General features: G+C 34.2%; 1 protein-coding gene across 1 annotated transcript in view; it reads right to left on the bottom strand.

Moving 5' to 3' along the window:
• DNAJC10 (DnaJ heat shock protein family (Hsp40) member C10) overlaps positions 1-27,314 on the bottom strand; it is a 43,623-nt gene that overhangs the window by 15,501 nt on the left and 808 nt on the right. Inside the window, exons 2-15 of the mRNA XM_054562716.1 lie at positions 26,025-26,374; positions 24,244-24,409; positions 22,475-22,525; positions 15,907-15,989; positions 15,525-15,656; positions 14,238-14,331; positions 13,062-13,139; positions 12,373-12,416; positions 11,575-11,712; positions 8,570-8,659; positions 7,686-7,799; positions 7,108-7,222; positions 2,198-2,325; positions 1,115-1,231 (exon numbers count right to left, since the gene is read on the bottom strand). Of these exons, the coding sequence (XP_054418691.1) occupies positions 1,115-1,231; positions 2,198-2,325; positions 7,108-7,222; positions 7,686-7,799; positions 8,570-8,659; positions 11,575-11,712; positions 12,373-12,416; positions 13,062-13,139; positions 14,238-14,331; positions 15,525-15,656; positions 15,907-15,989; positions 22,475-22,525; positions 24,244-24,409; positions 26,025-26,228 (1,554 nt within the window). The 5' untranslated portion in view covers positions 26,229-26,374. The remainder of the gene's footprint in view (positions 1-1,114; positions 1,232-2,197; positions 2,326-7,107; positions 7,223-7,685; positions 7,800-8,569; positions 8,660-11,574; positions 11,713-12,372; positions 12,417-13,061; positions 13,140-14,237; positions 14,332-15,524; positions 15,657-15,906; positions 15,990-22,474; positions 22,526-24,243; positions 24,410-26,024; positions 26,375-27,314) is intronic.

Here is a 27,314-nt window from a genome sequence, read left to right as displayed (position 1 = left end):
GAATGGTAAATTATTCCTCACACAGATGCCATAAACATTTCAACCTACATTTAATTCCATTTATCTTCTTTAAAAAGTTTAGTTTTTATAAATTTTAGTTTAAAATACACACAAAAGCAGAGAATAATAAAGCCTGATGTACTCTTGTGGCTACAACAATCATTCACTCACTCATTGCTACTCTTAACTCATCTATACTTCCTTCCACTCTAGTCCTACCCCAAGGTTATTCTAGAGAAAATTCCAGATAATTTATCATTTCATCCATAAATATTTCAGTATATTTAAAATATAAGGACTTTCCCCCAAATATAACCACACTATCATTTTTGTATCTAAAAGTTAACAATTCCTGAAAAATCATCAGATACCCTGTCAGTGTTCAAATTTCCCCAATTTGCTCTTTTATTGTTACAGTTGGTTTGTTTTAGCTGCATGCACATGAGGCCTCAAATGGCATTTGAATGGCATGTCTTTTAAGTCTTTAATCTTCTTTCCCTTACAAATAATCTGTCCAATAAACTGCATGCTTGTCTTATAAAGTTCTCTGTGCCAGATTTGCAGCTTGCACGCCCATGCTGTCACTTTATCTGTTCCTCTCTGTCATTGGATTTTCTACACCCAGATGGGTAATGACAACTTGATTTAATTTAGATTTGATTTTTTCCCCCCCCAAGACTATTTTACAGGGAGCGTTGTATATTTTCATCATGAGGTATACAATTTCTAGTACTTCTTGGAACTAAAGAGTGAATATTAATTAACCCCGTATCTCATTCATTGCTTTAATTTCCTTCTGTTAGCTACATTATTGCAAGGAAAGTCCAAGAATAAAGCTATAGACTGCCAAAAGGTAATATTAAGTTAAAAAAAATAAAGATCTTAAATAATTAAAAAAATATATTTTATCAACTAAATATTTTCCTGAATTTAATAAGACTATATCTACATTTAACTACATCTTATTCCATGTTTTACTCATCATAACATTGTATCATTTTGTTGAAATTATTTGTTTAAACAATTTATTACTACTTTAAATGTAGATGTTTGAAAAAGTTATTTTATTATTTTAATATATTAGTTAGAATACATATTTAATACTTTGCCTTACCATGTTACAGAGTCCCTCGTGAACTGTACAATCTAGTGTACCAAACTTAAGCTGACCATAAAGATGTTTTGATGCTTTTCGTAACTCTGGCAATAAAGCTCGACATGGTGGGCACCACTATAAAAGAAAAAGTATTCATAAGCACTGAGCCAAATGAAACAAAAAAAACACACATCATTTTTGCAATAAGCAATATGCTAAGACAAACCACACTTAGTTGCAAATTTTATGCTTGCATATGAAGTCTGTCCAGAAAAGTCCAGCCACTGTCAGTATGATAAGAACAGTTTGCACAACATAGATGTAACCTGGCAGCCAAGGCAAGTGGACTGGAGTGAGCATGTGTGAACAATGATGATTTCACTGTACTTGTCAGTGGAGGCAGTAGATATGGTTGAGTGAGCATGTGTACTGTGTGGCCATTGCATTCAGAATGACTAAGTGAGTACAGCAACAAATCATCAAATTTTGTGTTAAACTTGAACATTCCTCCATGGAAGCTATTCAGATGATTCAGAAGGCCACAGCTGTGGGCAACTGGTGTTTGGTAGCTTCATCACAACCATGTCCCACTCATGCATCATGTCTCATGCAATTTTCTGGCAAAACATCAAATCGCCCAAGTGGCTCAGCCCCCCGACAGCCCAGATTTGGCACCCTGTGACTTCTGGCTTTTCCCAAAACTAAAATCACCTTTCAAAGGGAAGAGATTTCAGACCGTTCATGAGATTCAGGAAAATGTGATGGGGCAGCTGATCATGACTGAGAGAACTGTGTAAGGTCCCAAGGTGCCTAATCTGAGGGGGACTGAGACGTCACTGTCATATGTTTCTTTTATCTTGTATCTTCAATAAACATCTCTGTTTTTCATATTACATGGCCGGATACTTTCTGGACAGACCTCGCATATTTAATTTTTAGAGAGGCAAGTACATCAGTGCTATGTTAGATGCAGTACATGGTAGTAGCCAAAACTGAACAACACAATGCTAGTACCCACGGTTCAAGGTTATATAGAAAATGATTTTTGCTGAAAAGAGAAAATCTGGCAATACTTAATTTTGACACATAAATACAACTTACAGGGGCAAAAAAATCAACAAGCCATGGTTCTTTGTGATTGGCAGGAAAATTCTGAGGTCCAAGTGTGGTAACATGAGAATGAACACTTTCTTTGGCAAAGGCAAGTATATCATATAGAATCTTCTTTCCTTTGAAATTGAGTAAGAGAAAAGTTAAAATCCACATTCTGTCTTTCATTCATAAAAACACTTCAAAGTTTTTATGTTTAAAATACTGAAGAAAAGAAGGTGAACTTACAAACATATTTGGTTTTGGTGAGGTTTAAATGTTCTGTAAGCTATATATACAGGAGTACCCCTTCCTTTACTCTTCTGTTTCTGGGATGACCCAGTTAAAATGTCAAAATCTCTTGAAAATGTTGGTCTGATCTACTCCTTTGGCCTAACTCCTAATTCTGTTTCTTCAACCTAGACTACTTTTATGAATTCAAAACCTATATTACCTATTAGCTAGTGGAAGGATTAACCTGGAATCATAAACATTTCAGACATAATGTGTTCAAACTGAAGTTATTTTCCCCCAAAATTGCTTCTTTCTTTCCCTACCTTGGCAATGGCATCATCACCCACTAGGTGACTTAACTAAGATTTTCCAGAGTGATTCTTGCCTTCTTTGCCCTTGTATCAGAACTCCATCCATTCTATCTCTTGCCATCTCCAACCTCAATTTAGGCTACTGTCTAAATTTAGTTTGGCTGACTGCAATAACAAAGTTAGTCTTTCTGCTCTTTCTTAACTAATCCTTGTCTACATTGCTACCAAAAAAATCATTAATCATGTTGCCACTGCCTAAAGATTAAATACAGGGTGTGGCAACCTTTTTTTTTTACAAAATCTTTTATTACAAAATCATAAGCATGTAATCCTGTAACATAACAATATCACACTCAAGCATACCATATGACATTTTAGGTGAAATGTTCAAATTAAAAACAAATTATTACATCCATATCATTACCCTACCAACCACACTCAAGCAAGCATTACTTCTGCTGGACTCTGTACTTCTTGGCTTGACAAATCATAGCTTTCTCATCCAGCATATAATCCATTTTGCCATGTGACCTTTGACTTACTCATTCCATAGTCAATATTAAGTCAAGTACATATAAATGTGTCAGACCCTGATTTAAATGCCATAGAGCACGCAAAAATAAAAAAGACAGTCCTTCTCCTTGAGTTTACAGCCCAGTAGAAGAGACAATTTCACAAATGTTTCAATACAGTGATAATGACACCACAATCTCTTGCCATTTTTTTTTTCTCTTTAACTAATGCTTCTTGAATTGTTTAATGAATTCCCCTCTTTGCCTGTATCTTAAAAGAGATCCTTAGGGCCCTGATCTTTCTGTTTACTCAGACAAGCTCATCCTCCCTCAAAGCTTTAATTCCTCGATATGATGATTACTTTTATTTACATTTGTAGACCAAAGTCCTCTCCTGAGGCCTCCCGGCCCTATAGTCAGTTGTGACTACTTCACATCAACTCTCCTCTAGTGTTCTTCTCTGCAGGAAATGATGCAGTCAGTCACTCAATGCCAATTTACCAAGTCTGAAACTTGGGTCTACTCCTTTTATTCTCCTATATCTAAACAATCATCAAGTTATACTGATTTTGTATCCTGTTAATTTAAAAATATGCGGACTTTTTTCCATCCACATTACATTATTTAGATAAGTAGCCACTTTCTCTTAGATGAATGATTGCATCAGGCTTCTATCTGTTCTCCTTTCTTCCAATCCTGCTTCTATCCACTCTAGGCTTTTAGTCACCTTTTTAAAATGTAAAACTAGTAAAATCGTATCTCTGCTTAAACCCATGAATGCCTCTTGCTGTTTTGTCCTCAGCACAAAGTCCCAATTCCTTTACCTGACAGACATAACACATAATTTGGACTCCTGGTGACCTCTCCAGCCTCAAGTCTCATTCTTTTCCAACGTTCACCATTCCAAAGATCCTGAAATTCTTGCTTTCTAAGAATAGGCAAGGCTCTCTCTTAGAGTCCATGAATACAATTGCTGGTTTCTTCCCTTAACATGTGTGTTTGACACCTTTTTATTTAAGTAACCATTACTTATATATTGGATCTCAATAAAGAGATTGCTTTCTTTAATCTCAGAAAATTATTCCCTCCTAAGTATTCTTCCTAAGTGTAACTCATGCTCTTCTCTTGAGGCTCTTGTGGCAGTCAGTCTCCAAAATAGCTCCTGGTGATTTCTGCCTCATGTACTCTTAGCATGATTGTACCAGGGTTGGTGTATGTGACCAACAGAATATGGGGGATGTGGGACCCAATTTTAACAGATATTGCTGCTTCTGTGTGTGTGTGTGTGTGTGTCTCTCTCTGATCATTCATTCTGGAGAAGCCAGCTGCCATATTGTGAACAGCCCTATACAGAGACTCATGTAATAAGAAACTGAGTTCTCCTGGCTATCCCATGAGCCAGCTTGGAACCAAATCCTCCAGCCGCATTCTACCCTCCAGATGACTATAACCCTCATCTGCCTTGACTGCAACCTCATGAAGAGACCTGAGCCAATAGCACTGAGCTGAGTTGTTCTCAGATTCCTGAACATCAGATGCTGTTGAAGTCGCTATATTTTGTGTTAATTTACAACTCAGAAATAGATTAATACTCCTCACTTCAGACATTTTAAAATCTGACCATTGACTTGTCTGCTTCCCCAACTAGTCCCTAATGTTCTTTAAGGTACAGATTAAGTATCGTTCATATGTTTTCCCTCTCCCTTGTCTAACTGGCACACGCAGATGATCAATACCTATTTAAATACTAAGAAATGATATAAATTATGCTATACAATTAGTGACAACACACAAAAGGAAGCACAATACTTGGGGATTCATGGTATATTTCCTGGGGGGGGTGCTCTAGGCTAAATTCTGAAGGGTGATTTGGAGTTTGCTAAATAAAGGGGTAGGCAACATTAGGTTTACAGTTGCTCATATGGAAAATACAATAATAAATAATACAAGAATAAACTCTGTTTCATGTACTCACAAATGTAAACCTACTGTTACCAACCCCTATATTTTGAGGGGCAAGGAGGAATGATTACAATCCAAGAGGAAAAATTTTGTATGAAGGCACAGAGGAGTGAAAGAACGTTGCATTTTCAAGGTTCTGCAAGTAGCTGGAGCTATGATTATTTGGAAGGGCAGAAATAGGAGACAAGGCCAAAAAATCCAGCAGAGGCAGACTGTTAATGCATCCTGTTAATTTAACAACTATATATTGAGTTCCAACTGCACACCAGGCGCCATTCTAGGTGTTGAAAATAGAGTGATGAGCAAAACAGACAAACTGATTGCTCCTATGAGAGGAAACCTGAACTTTATTTAAAAGAAATTGGAGTCAAGGAAGTAAAGTGACATGAGAATGTTCTAGATTTTCAAGGGCAATAAATACAGATAAAACCAGTAACTGATTATAAAGACAGACTATGAAATGGACAACTGTATCAGATGATGACCTAGTATCTGAAGGAGATGAGAGGCCTGAAATAAGGCAGTAAGCATAGAGAAGATGGGGAATCTCAGAAAGATTTTAGAGGTTAAAAAAGAATAGAATTCCATTATTAAAAGTTGGTTATTTCTAGCACTTTAAGGAGGTGACATTTAATTAGCTGTAAGCCTAGGCTTTGGAGTCAGACATATTTGGATACAAAAATTTATGTTGACCAGTTACTGATTGCTGTCATGGGCTAACAAATTATTTAACCTTTCTAAGTCTCAGTTTTTCCCCTTGCTGGACTGTTGTGAGGTTAAAAAAGTGAAAATGCAGAAGTATGCAAAGCCATTAGAAAAACATCTGCCTTAGAGAAAATAGAGACTAAACAGTAGTTATTACTAGGATTACCTTGCCAAGCAAGCTTTTATTCATGTAGTTCTTCTGGCCTAAAAGGACTAAGTTCTTGTTCCTTTGTACTTACTTTGGGAAACTGAGCATTCAAATGTCACCTCAATTCACATATTGCCTCCTGATTTATACTATGCAGAAGTTTCTTTATTAGATTTTATGAACTTATACATAATGACCATTACAATGGTTATCAGATTTGCTTATAGATTTTCCCTCTCACCTGCTCTAGATATTTTAAGCTTCTTGAGAGCAAAGCTCATCTTACAAGTTTGCATGCCTAACGCCTGAAACAGGGCTTGTCACGTAAAAGGCAAATACTTGTTACTCACTTAAGTGTGTGATAGTTAATAGTTTGTCTCTCTTGCTACATTTCACCTTTTCCAGGACAGGGACTGTGATGTATCTCAGACCCTAGGAATTGGAACTTTGTTTGAATCAAGAGCTAAAGTCACAAACAAGCTGAAATGTAGACATGTAATTATAAATTCACAAAAGATGACAAAACAGTTAATGGAGATGTTTGGTAGTCTAGTGGAGGAAAAGTCTGAAAGAATGTCTGTACATTGCCTATAGTTACTGAGATGCTACATTTGGCAAACGAGAATGAAAACTGTAGGTGCCACTTACATTTGTCAACAAGCAAGAAAGACACTTAAATTCCTCCCTAGTCTAACATGTCACTACAGCTCTTGCTGAAACACTGATCAAGAGTAAAAAGCATAAAATAACTATAATTCAAAATGTCTTTACCAGAAGAAACAAATTTACTGATAAATGAGAGCAAAACTATAAGTATGTCCATATAATACAAGGTAAAAAGTAAAATTAAAAATTACAGTCATACCTTGTTTTATTGTGCTTTGACTTATTGTGCATTACAGATGTTTAGAGATAGAAGGCAAGACCTTTCACCAGCAAAACGATTGCAACTTGCTTTGTGTTGGTCTGGAACTGAACCTATAATAGCTTTGAGGTATGCCTGTACTATTTGAAAATAAAGACAAATTTTTATCATATTTTCCCTCTTACCATGATGAATTTCATATTCTTTGGTTCCTTGTCCTTTAAACACTGCTAGACATGGCTGAAAAACATAGAGATCACTACAGATGCCTGGTGCAGTGGAACAGTCAAACTTGCCAATCTAGAGCAGAAAGAGAAGGTTCAATTGGATGAAAATACAATCTTCTCCATACAATTAAATATTTATAGAGGGAATCCCAAAAGGACATTACTCTAACAACAGTTTCTAAACAGAAGTTAATGGGCTCTAAATGAGAGAGAAATAATTAATTTACATTTAACACTGAAATTCAATTTAGTTAAAAAAAAAAAAAAAGATGCCTCTAGAGAATTCAAAACCTGAGATAATATAAGGTTGTTTAAGAAAGCCACCCTTCAAAAAATGTAGAGAATATTTATATAATATTGGGGTGGGGAGGAAAAAAAACTTTTCATGTGAGACCACCAGAAAGGGATAAAAAAAGAAAAAGGTTGACATCTTCATATTTTGGGGAAGAAAACTAGTTATTTAAAATACAATTTTATGTATTAAATTAATAAGAAAGCATACTAGCAGAAAGCTGGGCAGAATACATTTTTCTTACTTGAATATGCTCATTTTTAAGTAGAGTCTTTAGTTTCTTCAACTCAGGATCAGCTGAATTTCCATTTTCTCCAAAATGAAAAAATAAGAGCCATCGGTGATGAGCCAAACGATCCTTAAAAGTGATTTAATAAAAAGAATGTTAAGGACAGAAAATTCTAAGCATTCTAATATTTACTTATTATTCTCTTAAATTACCTTTAACAATCCTAGTCATTACTTCAAAATAATGTCAAAAATTCGGACACGTCCATATTCTCATCTTGTAGTTTATTTGAAATAATGCTATGTAAACCGATCACACAAAATTATAGAAGGGTAAGAGTCACTACATTATAAAATCTTAATGTGGACAACTGTGCCAAAAAATGCTTTATTTTACAATAATGTGAAAAATATTAGCTATATGGTTTTAAGAACATACAGCTAAAATGCTGGGAGGTAGGGCAAGATGGCCTTTTCAGGTTTACCAAAAAGTCTGGTGGGATGACAGACTTAGAAAGCTCTTGGATCAATAAGTAGGAAAAAAAATTGATTCTACTATTAAGTAGCTCTAAAACTGCTTCTTAATTTTCAGTGAATAACATAGTTTTGTAAGCAAGAACATAAAGTTCCAAATCAAATCCAAAGTGGCTTTGTGATCAAAATCTGGCCTTTTCTGACACTCCTGAAGCCTTTTAAGACTAGTAAGGTTTTACAAGATCACATATCCTCCCTGTAACACCAACAGCTCCAGCAATTAAGAGTTCAACCTAGAGTTGACTCATATATGTCAACTTATGAGCATATGTTACTTTTTCTCTAGTGATGAATAAAGCAAATGCTGACTTTAAAAATATTAAGACTTGAAATGTTGTAGCATTACTATTATTTCAAAAATATTACCTCTAGTGTATCAGCTGAGAGCAGTTCAAAATCTGGAAGATTATGCATTATTTCCAAATATATTTCTTTAGCATCCAATGAATTAAGAAACTAGAATAAGAGAATCATATTGTAATCATTTTAGTTAACATCCTTTTATTTTGTATCTTTTTTTCCTTTTGTTTCCATAAAAGAATTTTAAGAAAAATAGTCACAGACATTAAACAATTTTCAAGCTACTTACTCTAAATAGTCTTCCCCCCCTCCAAAAAACATATTATATTTGGTAATTATTAAAAATTGCATAACTCAGCTGTTTTCTTTAAAAAAGTGATGTAAAACAAATTCCATTATTAGGTGTTTTATTACTTGGAATTTTTTATTAACTGACTTGTGTTCTATAATAATTCTCACAATAACTTGGAGGACTTCTGAATCATAAAGAAAAAGCGGTATTAAATTATGCTCAGTGCAATTTTAATGCAAATTGTATCTCACAGAATGCCAACTCTTTACAAATTCTTTAAGAACTGTTAAAACACTAGAACATTTGATACCCCAAACAATAATTAATAGGAATTAAGATAAGAACTTATAACTGGAAAATTAGAATGGACCTTGTTTATTATAGAGGTTTTCAGAAATAATGTCCATAAACCATGAGATTCGCAGAGTAAAATATACTGATAAAGGGTTTATTTTAAATATGTTTTAGATCTAAGTCTCTTATTTAAAACACAAACAACTGAAAAAGGTGCATCTCCTTTCTAATACATCTCATTTACTTCTGTCCATATTTTATCCTCAGAATATTTTCTCACAGAATGATCTCTGTTGGTCTAATTCTCAATGAAGTTGCTGTTACTACAAAGAGTGTAGCAGTAGTTATATCAAGAAAATATATGTGGGTTGAAAAGACAGTTTAATGTATATCTTCCTTTACAAACCATCCATGTTTGAAAAATTCAAATACAGTATTACTTGAAAAATCTAAAACTTCATTAAAAACTTGTAGAAACTACCACTGTATTCGCAGTTTAATTGTGCTTGATAAAAGAATAACCATATGGATAGAAACAATGGGAATAAGAACAGAAAACTCAGTTTTTTCCTGAAAACCTTTTTTTATTCTATAGCATAAATGTTCTGAAAGCTCTATATGAAATATTTTCTGTTACTGAAGGCCTTAAGAGGTGAAAGCAACAGAATTCTTTCATGCTTCAGTACTAGAATTCATTCACTTTAGTCACATTTATTATGAAGATTTCACTAAAAATATTCCTATAGCAGTTTATAAATATATGTGATGAATCCATTACATCCTCCTTATAAACCTGTTTGTCTTAGTGTAAAACTTGGTAGTTATATCTATAAAAGTATATTGTCCAGTCTCCAAATTTCACTTTCTAGACATGTTTAACTAGCATAGTGCCTTACATTTTTTTTTTTTTTTTAAACTTGAATGTTTTTAGAAGGGACAAGGACTATTTAATTCATCACTCCTGGTTATTCCATTTCCAGTATAACTCATTTACATTTTCTAAGATTGTATCTGAACTCGCAGTTTATATCAAAATGCCCAACAATCTCACTAAAATCTGAGGCTGTAGCTTACTGAAGGTAAGACTCTGTATTAGCTGTTAGCCAAGGTATAGGCAAACCTCATGAACTAATGGCATAGGATTAACAAACACAGATTTCTGTAGGGCAATCTGACAATAAGAACTGAATTTAAAATTGCCACAACTATCTCATTGTGAACAGATAACTGAAGAAATGCAAAAAGATGGACAAGATTGTTTATTACAACACTGCTAATAATAATAAAGTAGAAACAACCTAAGTATCTAGTAGGAGAGGACTGAGTAAGTATTCACTTTCAGTCTATGAATTACAATTCAGGGATTGTTGATAACTATTATATATGTGTGTGTTTATGTACTGTGTTTTGCCATGTGTAATGCACGCTTTTTTACCCAAATTTTTGAGGGACAAACAAGGATGCGTATTATACATGGGTATAATGATTACATATCATGGTTATGATAACGGGCGCAAAATCGTGGGTGTACATTATACATGGGAGTACATTATACACGGCAAAATACAGTATATATGTATATTGCCCCATGTACTATATATTAGTACATACATATATTTCATCAACCGAGATAGGGAAAACTGGATAGAGTAGATCTATTAGGGACTATCAGGAGTATAGTTACAGCAAAGTTTGAGACATCAATTAATATCCCAGGAGACGTGTTAAACAGGCAGTAGGATATGTCTGGAGTGCAGGGCAGCAACTTAGGCCACAGATAAAACTTTGTCATCAGCATTAAGTCTTAACTGTATGACGCCTAAGTAGAGATCTGGAAGGATATTTACCAAAATTTGAAGGTGCTAGTGCATTGGTGATTTAGTTTTAGTTAATTTTGCATCTTTCTTAAAACATTTCTATACTGTTACAAATTTCTGTAATGAATATCTTTATCAACATCAAAAAGTTAAAATACAGAAAACTAAAAAATATGTTCTTTATTAGTCTTTTATTTTCTTTTGAGGTTTCCTGGGACCTGTCTATATCCCACTATTTATCCCCCTTCCTTGACAACTAACTTGATTCTCATTCATAAAATCAGGGAGGTGAACCACACCAGACGATCTCTAATGAGTTTATATCAGAACCGAACAGGGTGCTTAAAAAAAAAAAGATACTGGATTCCAGCCAAACCTACCAATGATTTGTATTTTATACAAATAAATGGAAACCAGTGAAAATTCATTTAACCTAAGACTGTATTCCATACCTTTGGGATTTAAAAATATTAATGGTTTATGCCAGTTAAAAATAATTCTTACAGCAGACTTTGCAAACTGAAGTACAAACAAAATCCCAGAAAATATTTGCTCTAAATTATTCAATGTTCCACATTCAGATGCTATAAACTGACTTCTTTTCTAGCTCATTGTTTACAAAAATGTATTTAAATGTGTGCATTTAAATAAATTAAAGTGATTTATACCAAAACACTGCTTTTCTCTTTGTTATTTAAAGTGGCTCCAGGAGGAAAATAAGCGGTAGTACTTGTCGTAATATCCAAACTTGTACAAAGGTTGCCCTGGGTGGCACAGTCCATCCAGCCCACATTAACAAGACCATCCTAAAATGGAAAGAAACAAAAAAATAGATTGTGTTGCAAGGGAAGAAAAAGTCAAAGGGATTTAGCTTTATTTAGCAAATAAGCAACTTACTATTGTAAATTAAATTGTGTTTTATAAAACACTAAAAAAAGATGCAGATTTGAGTAACAATTATTATTAACAGGTTACTTTAAAATAATGTTATTAATGTTAGTAATTACAATTTGATTTAATAGATATGAAAGTACATTAAGCATACATAGAAAGCATTATTTTTGAGTACATGTAGAATTTTCATAACTGGCAAAATCCCAACCCACAAGAGGAGTTTCAAAAACACTGTTCCCCAACCATAATATGATGAGATCTGAATAAATAAAATAACAAAAGAAGTTTGGAAATGACGAAAACACTAATACATAACTCTGGTTAAAGAGGACTTCATAATTAAATTACAGAATACTTAGCAGTGAATGACAACAAAAACACCTCATATCAAAATGTATTGAACACAGCTATTTAGTTAGGATCCTAGAGCTATGAATATATTTATCAGAAAACAGAAAGATTACAGATAAGTGAGTTAAGTGTTCAAGAGACTACCAAAGAAAATATCTGGAATCTTTTTATGTGTGTTTTTTAACATGGCTATGTAGTTTTACAAAATAATTGATGCTTACCAACATGCCACTAAGCCTGAGACGTGTCTGTGAAGTCAAACAATCTAGAGGGAAAAAAATTGCAGGCAATTTCGGCTTTAAGTCAATACTTTCATTTGCCTTTCCCCAAACTATAATGTTGATTCTTAGGCAATTCATTAAGCTCTACTGGTAAATAATGAAACCTTTACTTACTATGTAGATATGTGGTCCAAGTCTCATTCTACACACATAATACACACCTCTTATGTGTAAAATAGTAAAAGATATTTATTAAATTAAATATTATAATAGATATTATAAATTGTAGTTTGAAGTACTAGATAATCCATTATAGTAGCATGCTTAAGATGGGCACCTAGTCTAAGGGTACACATTTCCAGTTACAAGATTAACAAGTCCTGGGGTTCTAATATATAGCATATAGTGATTATAGCTAATAATAGTATATTATATGCCTGAGAGTTGCTAAGAGAGTAGATCATAAATATTCTCACTACAAAAATGGCAGTTATCTGACAGGATGGAGGTGTTAGCTAATACTGTGGTAATAATCATTTCGTAAGTGTATCAAATCAGTATGTTGTATATCTTAAAGTTATACAATGCTACTCAATTATATCTCAATAAAGTTGAAAATGTTAAAAAGATTGTCATTTAAAAATTATGTCATGGTCTCTTCATCATAAAAAAATAACAAAGAAAATTACCTCCTCCTTTGGAACAAAAAGTGATCAGCCAGCCGATACCAGCAGCAAAAGCAGTTTGTATGGCATTAACAAAATTTCCTTAAAAGAAAATAAAGCAAATTTCTGATCACTTACTTATTATTCAATAATGAAAACAGTTTTCTAAATGATTTTTCCCTTCTAATCTCACCTTCTTCCAATCTACTCTTTAGTATTCGGGATTTCCTAAAAATTCTCTTAAGCACATGAGATTCATTCATTGGTTCTCCATTTTTTTCAGCACATAAAATCTAAATTCATTGTATCATTAAGAAACTCAAATTGGTCAGAAAGGCCCCTCATGATCTGAGCTTTTTCTATCCATTCAGTGGGCCATATTTTCCCTCATGCAACTCCATGGTATTATTCACCCTTTTGTTAGATTCATGAAGTATTGTCAATTTCCCAAATACAGAGTGAGTCTTTAAGGATTCCTCTTCCCTTTCATGACAGATTGGGTCTGACCTCATTCCAGCATATTTTCTAACCTTTCCTCTTTTTCCCCTGAGTTTTCATATCCTTCATGCTTCCCTAGCTTATCTTTAGTGTGACAGTTACTATGTTAAATTTTAATGATTTACTAATATCTTCCTTGCAAAACTAACGAGGTCCCCGAAGGCAGAGATTATATATTTTATTACTGAAGCGCTAGTATTTAACACAGATTCAAAGACATAACTGGTATTCAATGAATGATATAAGCATCTCTTTAGATGTGAATACCATCATTTCATGGGTAATACAATAGTTAAATAACCCCCCTAAAATCACTTGATAAATTAAAAGCCTAATATTAGAAGAGTTCTTAAACTGCTAAATTAAACTGGATAGACATGAATTTACTGCTCAACACAGTATACTTATGAAAGTGATAAAACTCCTGGTTTACTAAAGATTTAGTTGAACTTTGAAATGTGCTTTTTCCTTTTATGTCTACTTCCATATCTTAATTGTTTTAGTTTTTGTACACATATTTCATTTGTTAAATGCCTACTATTTAGAGGTGAGATCAAATGACACAATTCCCTTCTAAAAAGCATGGAAAAAGATATTTTAAAATTATAATATTGTGATCAAAATATTAATATTGCCAGTGAAAAACAAAATATCAATTTCAAAGTAGCCTTGAAAATTGAGCAAATTAAGAAAATAAATTACCTGTCCATAATTCTGTCACTGTACTTCTAACATGCTGCATGGCAAAACTCACTAAACTTTCCTTTGATCTGTCACCATGGTATTTCACTGCAGCCTATTTTTTTAAAATAAAAAGAGAAACAGTTTTTACTTTTTCTTTCTAAAACCCACTAAAACAATACCAAATACTTTTGATTTTACATTGTTTCAAATAATACAGTAAGATCTGTCTCTCAAATGTACAGCATATTTCCTATCAATATGCTGAGATTCTTGATTGTGTAGATTCATGGAAGATATTTTAACAATACTATTCATAATAATTTCAGTCTCATCACTTAAAACTGGAGAAAAGGGCTATCCTAACTTTATATTCAATGAGACAATACCTGTACAACACTTTGTAAACTACAAAGTAGAATATGCATATTGGTTACATCATATTTTTTTTAAGAAAAGATTTTATTTATTTAGTTATTTGGTTATTTATTTAGAGGGGAAACGAGGGAGAAAAACATCAATTGCTCCTTGCACACGACCCAACCACTGACTGAATTAGTAAACCAGGCCCGTGCCCTGACTAGGAATCCAACCAGCGAGGGTGACACCCTACCCACTGAACCACACCAGTCAGGGCAGTTACATCATATTCTCTAAAACAGAAAATGAAATTGGCAAACATTTAATTCTGAAAGTACAACTGACTATTCAACAATGTGGGTTTGAACTGCATGGGTCCACTTATGCTTAGAATTTTTTCAGTTGGCCTGCTCAGTTTAAATGTCCACAGTTCAAACCGCTGTTGTTGAAGGGTCAACTGGAGGTTGGGGGTCTGTGTATGTGCAGTGCCCATTTGAGTTACATGCATTTTTTCTTTTTTAAAGATTTTATTTATTTTTAGAGAGTGGAAAGGACAGAGAAATGGAAAGAAACATTGATGTGAGAGAGAAACATCAATCAGTTACTTCTAGTATATGCCCCAACGGGGGACCAAACCTACAACCCAGGGATGTGCCCTGACTGGAATCAAACCTGGCAACCTTTTGCTTTGAAGAATGATGACCAACCGATCAGGACTACATGCATTTTTTCTTGCTGTCCCAACCTCCATGTTATTATTCAAGGGTCAACTCGAATGGCATTTAAATGTATATCCAAAGTGTTTCTTTATGACTAGAGCCTAGTTACATGGCACCTAAAATAAAACTTAAATAACAAAATATTCTACAAATTCACATAATTGTGTTTTCTCTAGTCTTTTCCTTATAAAGTTCCACAAATTTAAAAAATGCTAAGTTTATCCCTTACCATTCCAGACCTAAAAATGAAGAGGCTGGGATAGCTGTTCACTCCCTTCATTCGGCAAAGCCTTCTATCATCACCACAATTAACAGCTCCAATTCGAAGTAATCCATCCACTTCTTTAGCAAAGTCTCTCCACTATGAGAGGGAGAGGAAAAAAAGAAAACAGGTATTTCTCTGATAAGTCCATTTTTCTTGCCTCGAACACTCTCCAAACTATATATTCTTAAAGGAGACTATATTAGCAAATAAAAACCATAAATACAGGAAAATGTAAAATTATCTTACATTGCTATTAATAGAAAAACTCCAAGATAGTAAAGATCTCAAATAACAGATCAGTTAGAAATAATAAAACTTTAATAACCAGGATGTAAAGAATACATACTGTGGGAGCTAAATCATGGCAGTGTGAACATCCTGGGGAGTAAAAGTTCACAAACCACAGTTCTCCAGAATTAATAGCAGCATCTAAAAGAACATGAAACCGAGACAACTTAGAACTATTTACTAAAGGTTTGTCATATTTTGGTTAAAAAACTTTTGTTGAGATCGGAAAGAAAAAAAGTTATACATCTTTCATACAGCCTTTATCAATCATTTTTGTACACTTTTTCTATAAGAAAACATTTCAACTGTCAAATACCTTTTAAAAACTTTCTGAAGCTCATACTTGAACTGCTTAATACAATCACCAGGAAGCTGTAGAAAGGAAGCAAAAGCCAAACCTCGCAAAGTTTGTGTAGATGAGAGAAATGAAGAGAAACAGCACGAGAGATGGAGATTTAAGGTCTTCTACTATGGACAACATAGGTTAAACACATGGTCAATAATTTTGACAGCTACATCAAATACTGAAAGAATGAAATAAGAGACCTATACGGTATTAGTAAGGACTCTGGGATTCAATTTAATCTTTGCCCTTAAGACATTTACAGTGATAAACTGGGTTATTTGAAAATTATTAGAGATTTTTTACAATTCAAAACATAAATACACACTTGGTAAAATAATAGCTCTGAATATCATGTAATGTCTAGCCAACAACACATTATATATTATAACCTATAAGATGACCTGGTGCAAGTCAACACAACTTACTCATTTAAAAACTTTAACATTGTAAGGATATGCTCCAACATTTAAGACAAAAAGATGAAGACATCTGCTTTTGGTTAAAGTTTCCATGTAATTCCACATTAAAATTAGTTAATTTTTAAATAAAATTTTTATAGGTTACAGTAAGTATAGTAAGACATGAAAATGTGCATACTATTCTAAGCATGTGTAATTGATTCAGGTTCATTTGTGACAGGTGTAGGACTCAATACTCACCTACATTTCAATTATAAGACACACAAACCTATAGGAAGAACAGTTAACCTACATATTATTAAGTGTATACTTAGGATTTTATCTGCTGTTCTTTGGCAATGTTTAGAAAGTCTGGCAAATAGGCAACTCGAAACAGGTGGTCGAAATAATTGCCACATTGACTTAGACCACTACCTGGTACTAATTTAGGTAAAATCTTAATAGACAGTGCAAACTTTAATAGAAATGGGACATTTCATTAGTTATAAACAAGTAATGCGGTGGTTATTTACAAATGAAAAGAGCAGTACTTAGATATGGTATTGCTGTTTGTAAATCTTAATACAATGGACAACAAACCTGAATGGCATCTAAATTGACACAAAACCTTGTTTGCAGTAAATATATCTCCTATCTTGGTACTTTGATTTCATACAGATCTTAACATCTTCACTCATTTCCCACTATTGTGGAATAATAAGGTTAAAATATTCTTAGTATTGTTAAAATGTTTTAAATATTGTATTATCAAATATCAATGGGATGTTTTTTTGCATAACCTATTGACCAAGAATACAACAAATATGTTTCAAAATGCAACCTTTTGGCTTCTACACAACTACACATTAAGTGAAATTTTATGATATTTGCCTTTCTATTTCACTTAGCACAGTACCCCTTAAGTCCATTCATATTGTTGCAAACCGTAAGACTTCATTCTTTTATGGCTGAGTACTAAATACTCCATTGAATATGACGAAGGACCCAAGAGAACGTGCAATTTATTAAAAAATTGTGTATTTATTCTTATATGTCTAAACTTCAGTCACCTTCAAAGTACTCTCCTTTTGGTGCAATACACCTATTGAGATGTTTTTCCCACTGCTCAGAACAGATTTTGAATTTGTCAATGTTGATGCCTTTTAGTGCTTCTGCTGTTTTATTGTCTCACCTCTTCCACATTGGCAAAACATGTCCCTTGGACGACCTTTTTTCTTCCGGGGAAACGAACAAACAAACAAGTTGCTTCAGGCAAGATCAACTGAATAGGGAGGGCATGGCACAGAAGTCATGCCAAACTGCTGACCACTCAGCACGGTGTGAGCCAGTGAGGTTGTAAATCAGCCATCATGAAATGGGCAAGTGCACTGAGTCTTCCAAAAGAATTTACTGAAGTTGCAGTCTCTCCCACGACCACCAACTTGTACACTGATACAGGTGGGTTCCTAGAACACTCACCTAGCTGGGGAAGCCTATACTACAAGCGGGCTGTCCTCCAGAAGATAGTTTGTTTTTTTTTTTTTGCGGGGTTGAGGGAAGTCCCCCTCTGTGTATGTACCACATCTTTATCCATTTGGTTTTTTTGATTGGAGCATTTAATCCATTTACAGTTAAAGTAGTTAGTGACAGGTATGTAGTTATTGCCATTTTTTTTATTGTTTTTATAGTTCTTCTCTTCCTTTCTTATTCTCTTGCTCTCTTCCTTGTTTGTTGATGACTTCTGTAGTGTTGTTTGGATTCCTTTCTCTTTACTTCGTGTGCATCTCTTTAGATTTTTGGTCTGTGGTTACCATGTATTTCATATATACCAAGCTACATTTATAAAAGTCTATTTTAAGTTGGTGGTCGCTTAAGTTCAAACACATTCTATAATCATTACCATTTTTTGCTCATCCCCTCCACATTCATGCTTTTATTTTTTACTTCTTTTGTGCTGTTTGTGTATATCCCTTAATTTACTGTTGTAATTACACATGATTTTCCTACTTTTGCCTTTTAATCTTTTGTACTAGCTTTAGTGTTGATGTGTTTGCCTTTGTAAGAATTTTTTTCCTTTGAGATATGTTCTTTTTCATAGTTTCGATTTTTTTTCCTTCTTCTTAAAGAACTCCCTTTAACATTTCTTGAGAAACTGGTTTGTTAGTGATGTATTCATTCAGCTTTACCTCTCCTTCAATTATAAATGACAGCAATACTGAATAATCTTGGTTGTAGGTCCTTGCTTCTCATCACTGAGCATTTTATGCCAATCCCTTCTGAATTGCAAAGTGCCTGTTGAGAAATTAGCTGACAGTCTTATGGGAATTCACTTGCAGGTAACTAACTGCTATTCTCTTGATGCTTTTAAGATTCTTTCTTTAACCACTGGCATTTTAATTATGTCTTGATGTGGGTCTTCTAGGGGTTCATCTTGTTTTGGACTCTCTGCTTCCAGGATTTGTATGTCTATTTCCTTTGGCAGGTTAGGGAAGTTTCTAGCTGTTATTTCTTCAAATAGGTTTTCAACCCTTTGTTCTTTCTCTTTTTCTGGTACCCCAATGATGAGAATGTTATTATACCTGATGTTGTCCCAGAGGTCTCATAAATTATCCTTTATATTTTTTCATGTTCCGACTGGGTATTTTCTGCTATCTTGTTTTCCAAATTGCTGATTCAATTCTCTGCTTCATGTAATGTGCTCTAGACTCCATCTAATGTAGTCTTCATTTCTGAGTGGTTCTTTTTTGTTTTCTATCTTCTATGTTCCTTTTTTGTTCTTACTGACATCACCTATTCTTCCTCTAGTTCACTGAATATCTTTATAATTAGTGTATATAATCTGATAGATTGCTTGACTCCATTTTGTTTAGTTCTTTTTCTGGAGTTTTGTCCTGTTCTTTCATTTGGGACGTTTCTTTGTCTCCTCATTTTGGCTCTCTCCCTGTGGTTGTTTCTTTGTATTAGGTAGACCTGCTAGGTCTACCAGTTTTGGCAGGATGGCCTTATGTAGCAGGTGTCCTGTGGGGTCCAGTGGTGTAGTCTCCCTGTTCATCTGTGCCAAGGGCTCCAGGGGTATCCCTGGGTTGTGTGTGTTCTCCTGTTATAGTTGAGCCTTGATTACTGTTTGCATGCCATTGGGTGGGATTGATCCTCAGGCTCACTGGCTGTGAGTTCTGGTTGTGACTATTAGCAGAGAAGCTGTTGCGCAGGGGCTGACCTCACTGAGTGGGATTTGCTTTAGCAGGATTCTGGTGCCTGCTGAGTTTACCATTTGAGTGCATCTTTTATGGTATTAATTGGGTGATGCTCTGGTGTAGTCTAAAGCAGGCCACCAGGTTTGTTGGTTGGGGGGTTTTTGGAGAGGGGCTCCAATCAGGCCAAGGTCAGCCACTGCATGTATCTGGCTTGGAACCACCTGGCAGGTGGTAGGAGCTACAAAGTGATCTGCAGTTGGTAACTGCCTGTGTTGAGCCTGGAGGTGCCCAGGAGTAATTATTCAGTGAACCAAGGCTTGCTGCCACTAATGCTGGGCTTAGAGCCTCTTAGCAAGATGTACATAGCATGCTGAGGGCAGCCATTGCATGTGTGGAGTTTGTGGATCTTTGATAGATTTTAGGAAAGTCAGTCCTGTGGGCCCAGACCTGCTGCATGTGTGGATGAGCGTCTGAAAGTTTGGGCCTGGCACATGAATTGAGCAGGGCAGGATTTCAGAGAATGATGAGCGTAGGGCAATGGTGTTAGCCATGTTAAGGAAGACTTAGGTTTAGTGCTTGCCTGTGCCTGCAGGCTGTGTTGGAGGGCTTCAAAAGAGAGCAATGGTGCCTGGCAGCGCTTTAGTCCAGGAGAGGTACAATTCCTGCTGATTTTCACAAACAGCTGGTAGAGGGCCTCTTCTTCTGGCACTGGAGCCCTGGGTTGGGGAGCCCAGTGTGAGGCTGGAACTCCTTACTCCTTAGAGGGGACTTCTGCAGCCACAATATCCCTCCCTATTCTTAATCACCACGTGCGGGTATAGTGCTAGCCTCTCCTCCCCTCTTACGAGTCTCAATGTGGCTTCTTCATAGCCTTAATTATAGGGCTATTCTTCAGGTGGTTCTCAAGGGTGCTGGTTCTATAATTTAACTGTAATGTTGATATGGTTGTGGGAGGAGACAAACAAAACCTTTAGCTACTCTGCCATCTTGAAACAAAGTGATGAGAATATTTTTAAGGTTTTCAAAGTGGAGTTTATTAATCACATTTTCTCTTCTATACTACCATTGAACATTTTACAGTTCCACTCCTGATAAAAGTAAACTATGTAATTTGGACTAACTCTTCCACTACAACTACAGATCCGAACAAAATAGAGAAGATTTCTGTCGAAAGCATCAGAGTTACCAAAGTAGTGAAGAATAAGGGGGCCAGGCTATGGGAGGAGGCAGAGATCAGAGGGCCAACACCGGCTACCTCTAGAAGAGGAAGCTGATGTGTAAGAAACTGAACAGAACTTTCAACAGATTCATGAGGCTGGAGAGACAAAAATGGGAGTTCAGAGCTCATGTTAGGAAGGGTCTTGTAAATAAAGATGAACTGGAAAAGAAAGACTAGTCCTCTTAAAATCCAAAGCTCAGCTTCTATATCATTTCACTCTGTTTAGTAAAAGCTGACCTCAGATTGTTAGTGACCCTAGCGAGAAGAAATATAACTCCTCTCTAGAGGAAGAGAACATATATAACTTTAAAATAACTTCATAATTATTTATATAATTAGATAAACAAAAGATAAAACTAAGCAACCCAATCCAATAGAAACAACCAGGAATGAAAAGAGACCCAAACCAAGTAGACAAATGTGTTATTTACAGAAGTACAAATTGATAATCCTATCATTCTTGCTATTTTCCCTTGGCAGCTTCAACTAAAACTTCAGCCTCAGTTTGTCTTAGTACAGTACCGTATTTTGCTGTGTATAATGCACTCCAATGTATAATGCACACCCATGTTTTTGGTTCAAATTTTTAGGAAAAAAAGTCTTTCATTTTAATTTTTAAATTCAATTATTTATTTAGACTTAGAAACAAAACCAATTATCGTATTCCAGGGTTTTATTTTGCATACGGATATTGTTATTGCTTTCTAGAGTTACACTTTTAATGCATCAGAATAAATAAAAGAATCAAAACATTTATATAGATATGGAATTAGTACTACCCATATATAATGCGCATCCTTATTTTTCCTTAAAAAATGTGGGCAAAACACTGCACATTATGCACAGTAAAATACGGTAATATGAAGAGTAGTATTAGAGATACCAGACAGAATGGTGGCAACTTTGTTTTCTTCCAACTTTTATCTTCTATGCTTATGTGTGCATAACATTTGCAAGATTTGTATTATACTGAATATACAATTTTGTTTTAGGTTTTTTTCATTAAACATACTCTAAAATGTTGTAAAAACCTTTTACTAATTTGGAAAACCCTTATATAGAACAAAGAATGATACTGTTTCATTATAATTTCAAATTTGTCAGTCTTGCACAAACACACATGCATAGAATGTTGAGGGTGTTGCTTAGTTAGCCCTTCCAAGACTTCATTTCCTTGCCTGTAAAAGGTCAGGAATAATTGTAATAATGACTGCACAGGGAAGTCATTAAAGTTCATTAAGACAATGGAAGAAAAGCTGATGATAGTAAAATAAACTACGTGAAAATCTTACTTATGGTTATAGGACCTTTTAAAATATGTAGTATGTATCAGATGACCTTGCAAGAATAAAAAAAAACAACAAAAAACCAAAAACCCCTCTAAATTCTAAATACAACTGTCCTCAAGGATTTTAGATAAGATTTTGGTTTTGGACTAGTTTTAGAAAATTGTATGCCCATAAACTTACCAAATTCTCTTCTATCCAATGTTATGATTTCCGGATCATCATCATAAATACCTAATTTTAAAAGTATAAAAATTATAAAATTAAAACTTCATCATAAATTTCTACATAAAAATAGGTTACTTAACTCTTGTTTTAATCATCAAAAATCAGATTACTATACTAAATATCAAATCTGAAAAATATGCAACAACTGAGAGAAAAGCCAAGAGTACACAAAACCATTGGTCATAGAAAGTGGTCAAGATGTTAGTTTTCTGATATGGATTGTCAAAAGGTGTGTTCATGGGGTTCCTAAAATTCACATAATTTTATCTCCTCAGAAAATTTCTATTTTTTTTTAACTTTTATTTTTGAAATAATTATAGACTAACAGGAAGTTGTAAAAATAGTACATACTCTATGTATCTTTTACCCAGCTTCCTCTAATGATGACATGGTGAACAATTTTAGTACAATACCCAAACCAGTAAATTGGCACTGGTACATTACTGTTAACTAGACTATAGATCTCATTTACTTTTCAATTATATGTTTTTATAAGTGGTATCACTTAAAATTATATTCTTTAACTAACTGTCTTATAATGAAAATATTTAGAGTTAGGGACAAACTTATTAAGTAAATGTAAGTTTTATTTACCATCATAATTAAAACCAATGTGACAAAATTTCTCATTACTATTATAAAATATCAAAATAATATTAGTGATAGATATAGATCAAGGGTGAGCAAACTTTTTCTGTAGAGGCCAGTTAGTAAATATTTCAGGCTTTGTGGGACATACAGTTTTTGTCACAACTACTCAATGCTAACACTGAAGTGTGAAAGAAGCCATAGAAAATATGTAAATAAGTAAACATAACTATACGGACATACTTCAGAAATATTGGGGGTTTGGTTCCAGAGCATTGCAATAAAGACACTATCATAATAAAGCATGTTGTAATCTTTTTCTTGGTGGAGCGTCTTGCTTCCAATTTGTAATTCCCAATAAAATGTGATTTTGGAATCCCAGTAAAATGAGGTATGCCTATATCCAATAAAACTACAAAAACAGGTGGCAGGCCAATTCAGACTGTGCAATATAGATTGCTGACACCTAACACAAATTATCATGCTGCAGTGAATATACCTGAAAATAACACTTTGAAAACAAAGTCTTGAGAAACAAACACAATAACTATAAATTGAAAATATTTTATTTAGTCTACTATAAAAGCATACTTCAGTTTTTCGCCTGCATTTGGGGTTAATTAATCATTTAAGAGAGAATTATTGGATACCTGAATGATCCCTCTTGCTTTGATACCTGTATGTACTTTCTCCGTCCCTGATTTCTTTAACTTGTTTACTCTCTCTGTTCTTACCTCATTTCTTGTTGCTGTCAACACTGTTAAACCATTATTAAAGGTGGCATTTCTACTGAAGTGACCACTATTAAACCTAGAGAAACTTGAGCCTTTCTTGGAAAATACAATTCTCTAAAAACCTTAAAGTCTTCAGTATTTAACTTCTAATGCAAATATTTTTAAGTTAAATTACAATCCTTATTTTAAAAGTATTTAACAAGATTATGACCCAAACACCTTCATATCTGTGCAGATAATAGCTACCACCTGACTTTTCTTTTGAATTTCACTTTCACATTACATGAAAGAGTCAAGGTAATACATTAACTACAATAAACTAAGTGGTGAAACAAAATTAATTTTCTAAATTTACTCAAGTAAAAAAACAAGAATTTCGTAAGGAATATTGTATCATCTTACCAAAATCGTAACGATAATAATTCCAGCTTTCATACCGGCCTCCTTCTTGATTATCTGCAAGTCCCTTTTCTCCATATTTGTCATACTTTTTCCTCAGATCTTCATCTTTGAGTACTTCATATGCTCTATTTATTTTTAAAAAGTCACTATGTGCATTTGGGTTATTCTATTGAAAAATATTAGATATAACATTTGTTTCAGATACACAATCAATTCTCTTCAGAACCTGCATCTAGATTTAATTTAATCCTGAGATTTCTGGGAGAGTAGATATCAAGGTAAGGAGGAGCAATACAACATGAAGTTGGTTATCATGGGTTGAAATAAAAAAAGGATTTTTAAAGATCTACAATCGAAAAAATAAGAAAAGTAAAAGAGAAATGAGAACGGATGCCTCAAAACACTGATACATGTGGTTCTACAATGTAAGTCGTTCCTTTTAAGAAATGCAACAGAGAAAAAACTGACTAACAAACCCTTGGACACGCTTAATATTGTTAAGCATTATTTGTTACCCCTAAAACAATTACAAAGAAATTTGAGGGTTATTTTTCTTTTTGAGATTAAAGTAATATATTAACTAAAAAAGTATGTGCCCCACCCTGGTCAGTGTGCCTCAGCTAGATGGAGCACCATCCTATAAACCAAAAGGTTGAGAGTTTGATCCCTGCATAGACCGCTGGTTCAGTCCCTGGCTGGGGCATGTGCAAAAGGCAACTGACTGATGCTTTTCTCTCTCCCTCTACCTTCCTTCCCCTTTCTTTCTAAAATCAGTAAGTATGTGCTTGGTTGTGCATTAAAAAAAAAAGTTTGTGCCCCAATTCATTAGATAATAAAAACTAGTATCAGAGAAACAACTAAAATTGGATTGGAAATATTCCTTATTTTTTATTACTTCAAATAATTAGTTTTTAAACAATGCTTTCATCTAAATAATAGTTGTAGAAGGTATACCACTTTTCATATGGAAAATTTTTAAAAATCACATTCTGAAATTTTGAGAAAAATATAAAAATAAAATACCTAAAAACAGCAGAATACAGATTCAAGAGAAAGATTACCAAGTTTTAGAAAAATATTGAATCCAGTGCTCAGTTTTATGCAATCAAAATGAAATAATCCTATTTTTAAAACTCTACCTAGAAAATAGAAAATTATAACCATATCTTTCTCCTTGACAAGTGTCAAATCTCAGGAAAAAATCAGAGATTTATAAAAATACCATAAGAATTAAAACTTAGTTTTGAAAGACTGCATTATGATACACAATAAAAAAATCATGATTGAAATTAACTTGATTTGGCCGTTCTCAAGCTTTATTTATAACACTTCCTGACTCTGGTCTTAGACTTGTGCATTGGAGAAAATAGTGAAAGTTGAAGAATGCTATTATTAGCATGATATTACTGCCATTTTTAGCCAGACATATTAAGTTCTAAGGAAATATGTATTTTTTTACTGCTCTAAAATACTTGATTTTAACCTCCCTGACTAAGAACACCACTTCACAGACATTGCCTGCTTTGGGACTGATATCTGTAATAGAACTGTGGGAACTTAGTTTTCAAATTAAGAGAGAATTGCATATTTGATACTGACATTCCATTACACTGTTTTAAACAAGAACTGTGGTCTGTTTTTAGTACATTAAGTTGAATTGCGATTTTTGACATGTGATTGTTCTTAAGCATTTTGAGCACTTATTTAAAATAAATTAAGTAGATATCAAAAGTTACCAAAATACGTTAATCAGATATGTTTAAAAAGAAATTTTTACCTACCGGGTTTTTATCAGGATGAAGTTTCAATGCCAGCTTCTTGAAAGCTTGTCGTATTTCTCTACTGCTTGCAGTTTTGGATACACCAAGTAAACTGTAAAAATCCTGGTCTGTGTCCACTAAAATAGCCATATACACTATTAGAAAACAGAGAATGACCTTTCTCAAGTCTTTGACATAGTCATCTTTATTTAACCAGATTCCCATTTTTTTTTCCTTATACGAGTGCTGATTTAAGTGAACATTAAGATACACCGCTGGTTCCAGTTGATGTAACCTGCAAGACTGAGGAGGTCTGTCCAATTACTCCAAGGGTGACTCAAGCATCATAACATTGTCTCCCAACTGTTAATCTAAAGAGAAGAAACCAAGCAGTTAAAATACACTTAAAAAACCCTTCAAAACCCAACAATAAAACTATTAAATAATATGGTTAGCAGTACAATCTCCATTAAATACCAAATGTGGGTGAGTGCCCAGGCCCTGTTTTTTGGGGGCCCCTTTCGCTGCTTCCATATCCAGATACCCAGTTTTGTGAAATCACTCGCTAGGTTAAAACTTAGCTAGAACTATTAAAAAACAAACTCAGCAATTTACTGATCGGCACCAGAACATAAGGGGGAGGGCCAGAGCGGGGAGTGAGATATGGGGGAGAATGAATCGTTTCCTTCCTTTTTCTACCCAGTTTAAGCATTGCCCTTTTGTAATACTCCTTCCTTCTGGGCTACTTCTTCACCCCTTTGACACTATTCAATTTTCATTTTAATCGGATTTCACTTGTAGGAAATATCCTTTGGTGGTTGGGGGGGGGGCGGGTAGCTAGAAGGAAACACAGGGGCCTTCCAAAGGTCTGTATTTTTCATCTAGCCCTTCCAAAAATGGCAGTGAATTGTTACCGTTTTAATAGACAACTTACATAGGAGGCCCCTTTTTCCCGGAATTTTCTCAGAAGATGCTCACATTACATCTAAGTAGACACTATTTTATAAAAATAGAAGAATAACTGTAAACTAACAATATAACTATTGCACATTTACATTTGGTAGAAATACAAATATAAAAAGAAAAAAGGAGACAGGAATCAGTTACTTTGATATGCTCACCTGGGTAGGGGAAAAAAAATAAGATCAGACCGCATTTAAACTTGTATACTTTACTTCCAAAGATCTCATAATGCTTGGGAAAAAACTAACCTTCCTAGCATCCTCAGGTTCTTTCTTCCTTTAATCCTAAATGTCCATTCAAATTTTTTTTGTCCTTACCTGTTAATGGTCTTGGGCTCATTTCTAATCC

This window comes from Pteronotus mesoamericanus, unplaced genomic scaffold, assembly GCF_021234165.1.
Source record: "Pteronotus mesoamericanus isolate MK-2021 breed Mesoamerican mustached bat unplaced genomic scaffold, CSHL_Meso_final scaffold_651, whole genome shotgun sequence".
NCBI classification, from domain to species: domain Eukaryota; kingdom Metazoa; phylum Chordata; class Mammalia; order Chiroptera; family Mormoopidae; genus Pteronotus; species Pteronotus mesoamericanus.
The sequence above is the reverse complement of the archived record's forward strand: the minus strand, read 5'-3'. Positions and strand labels throughout refer to the sequence as shown.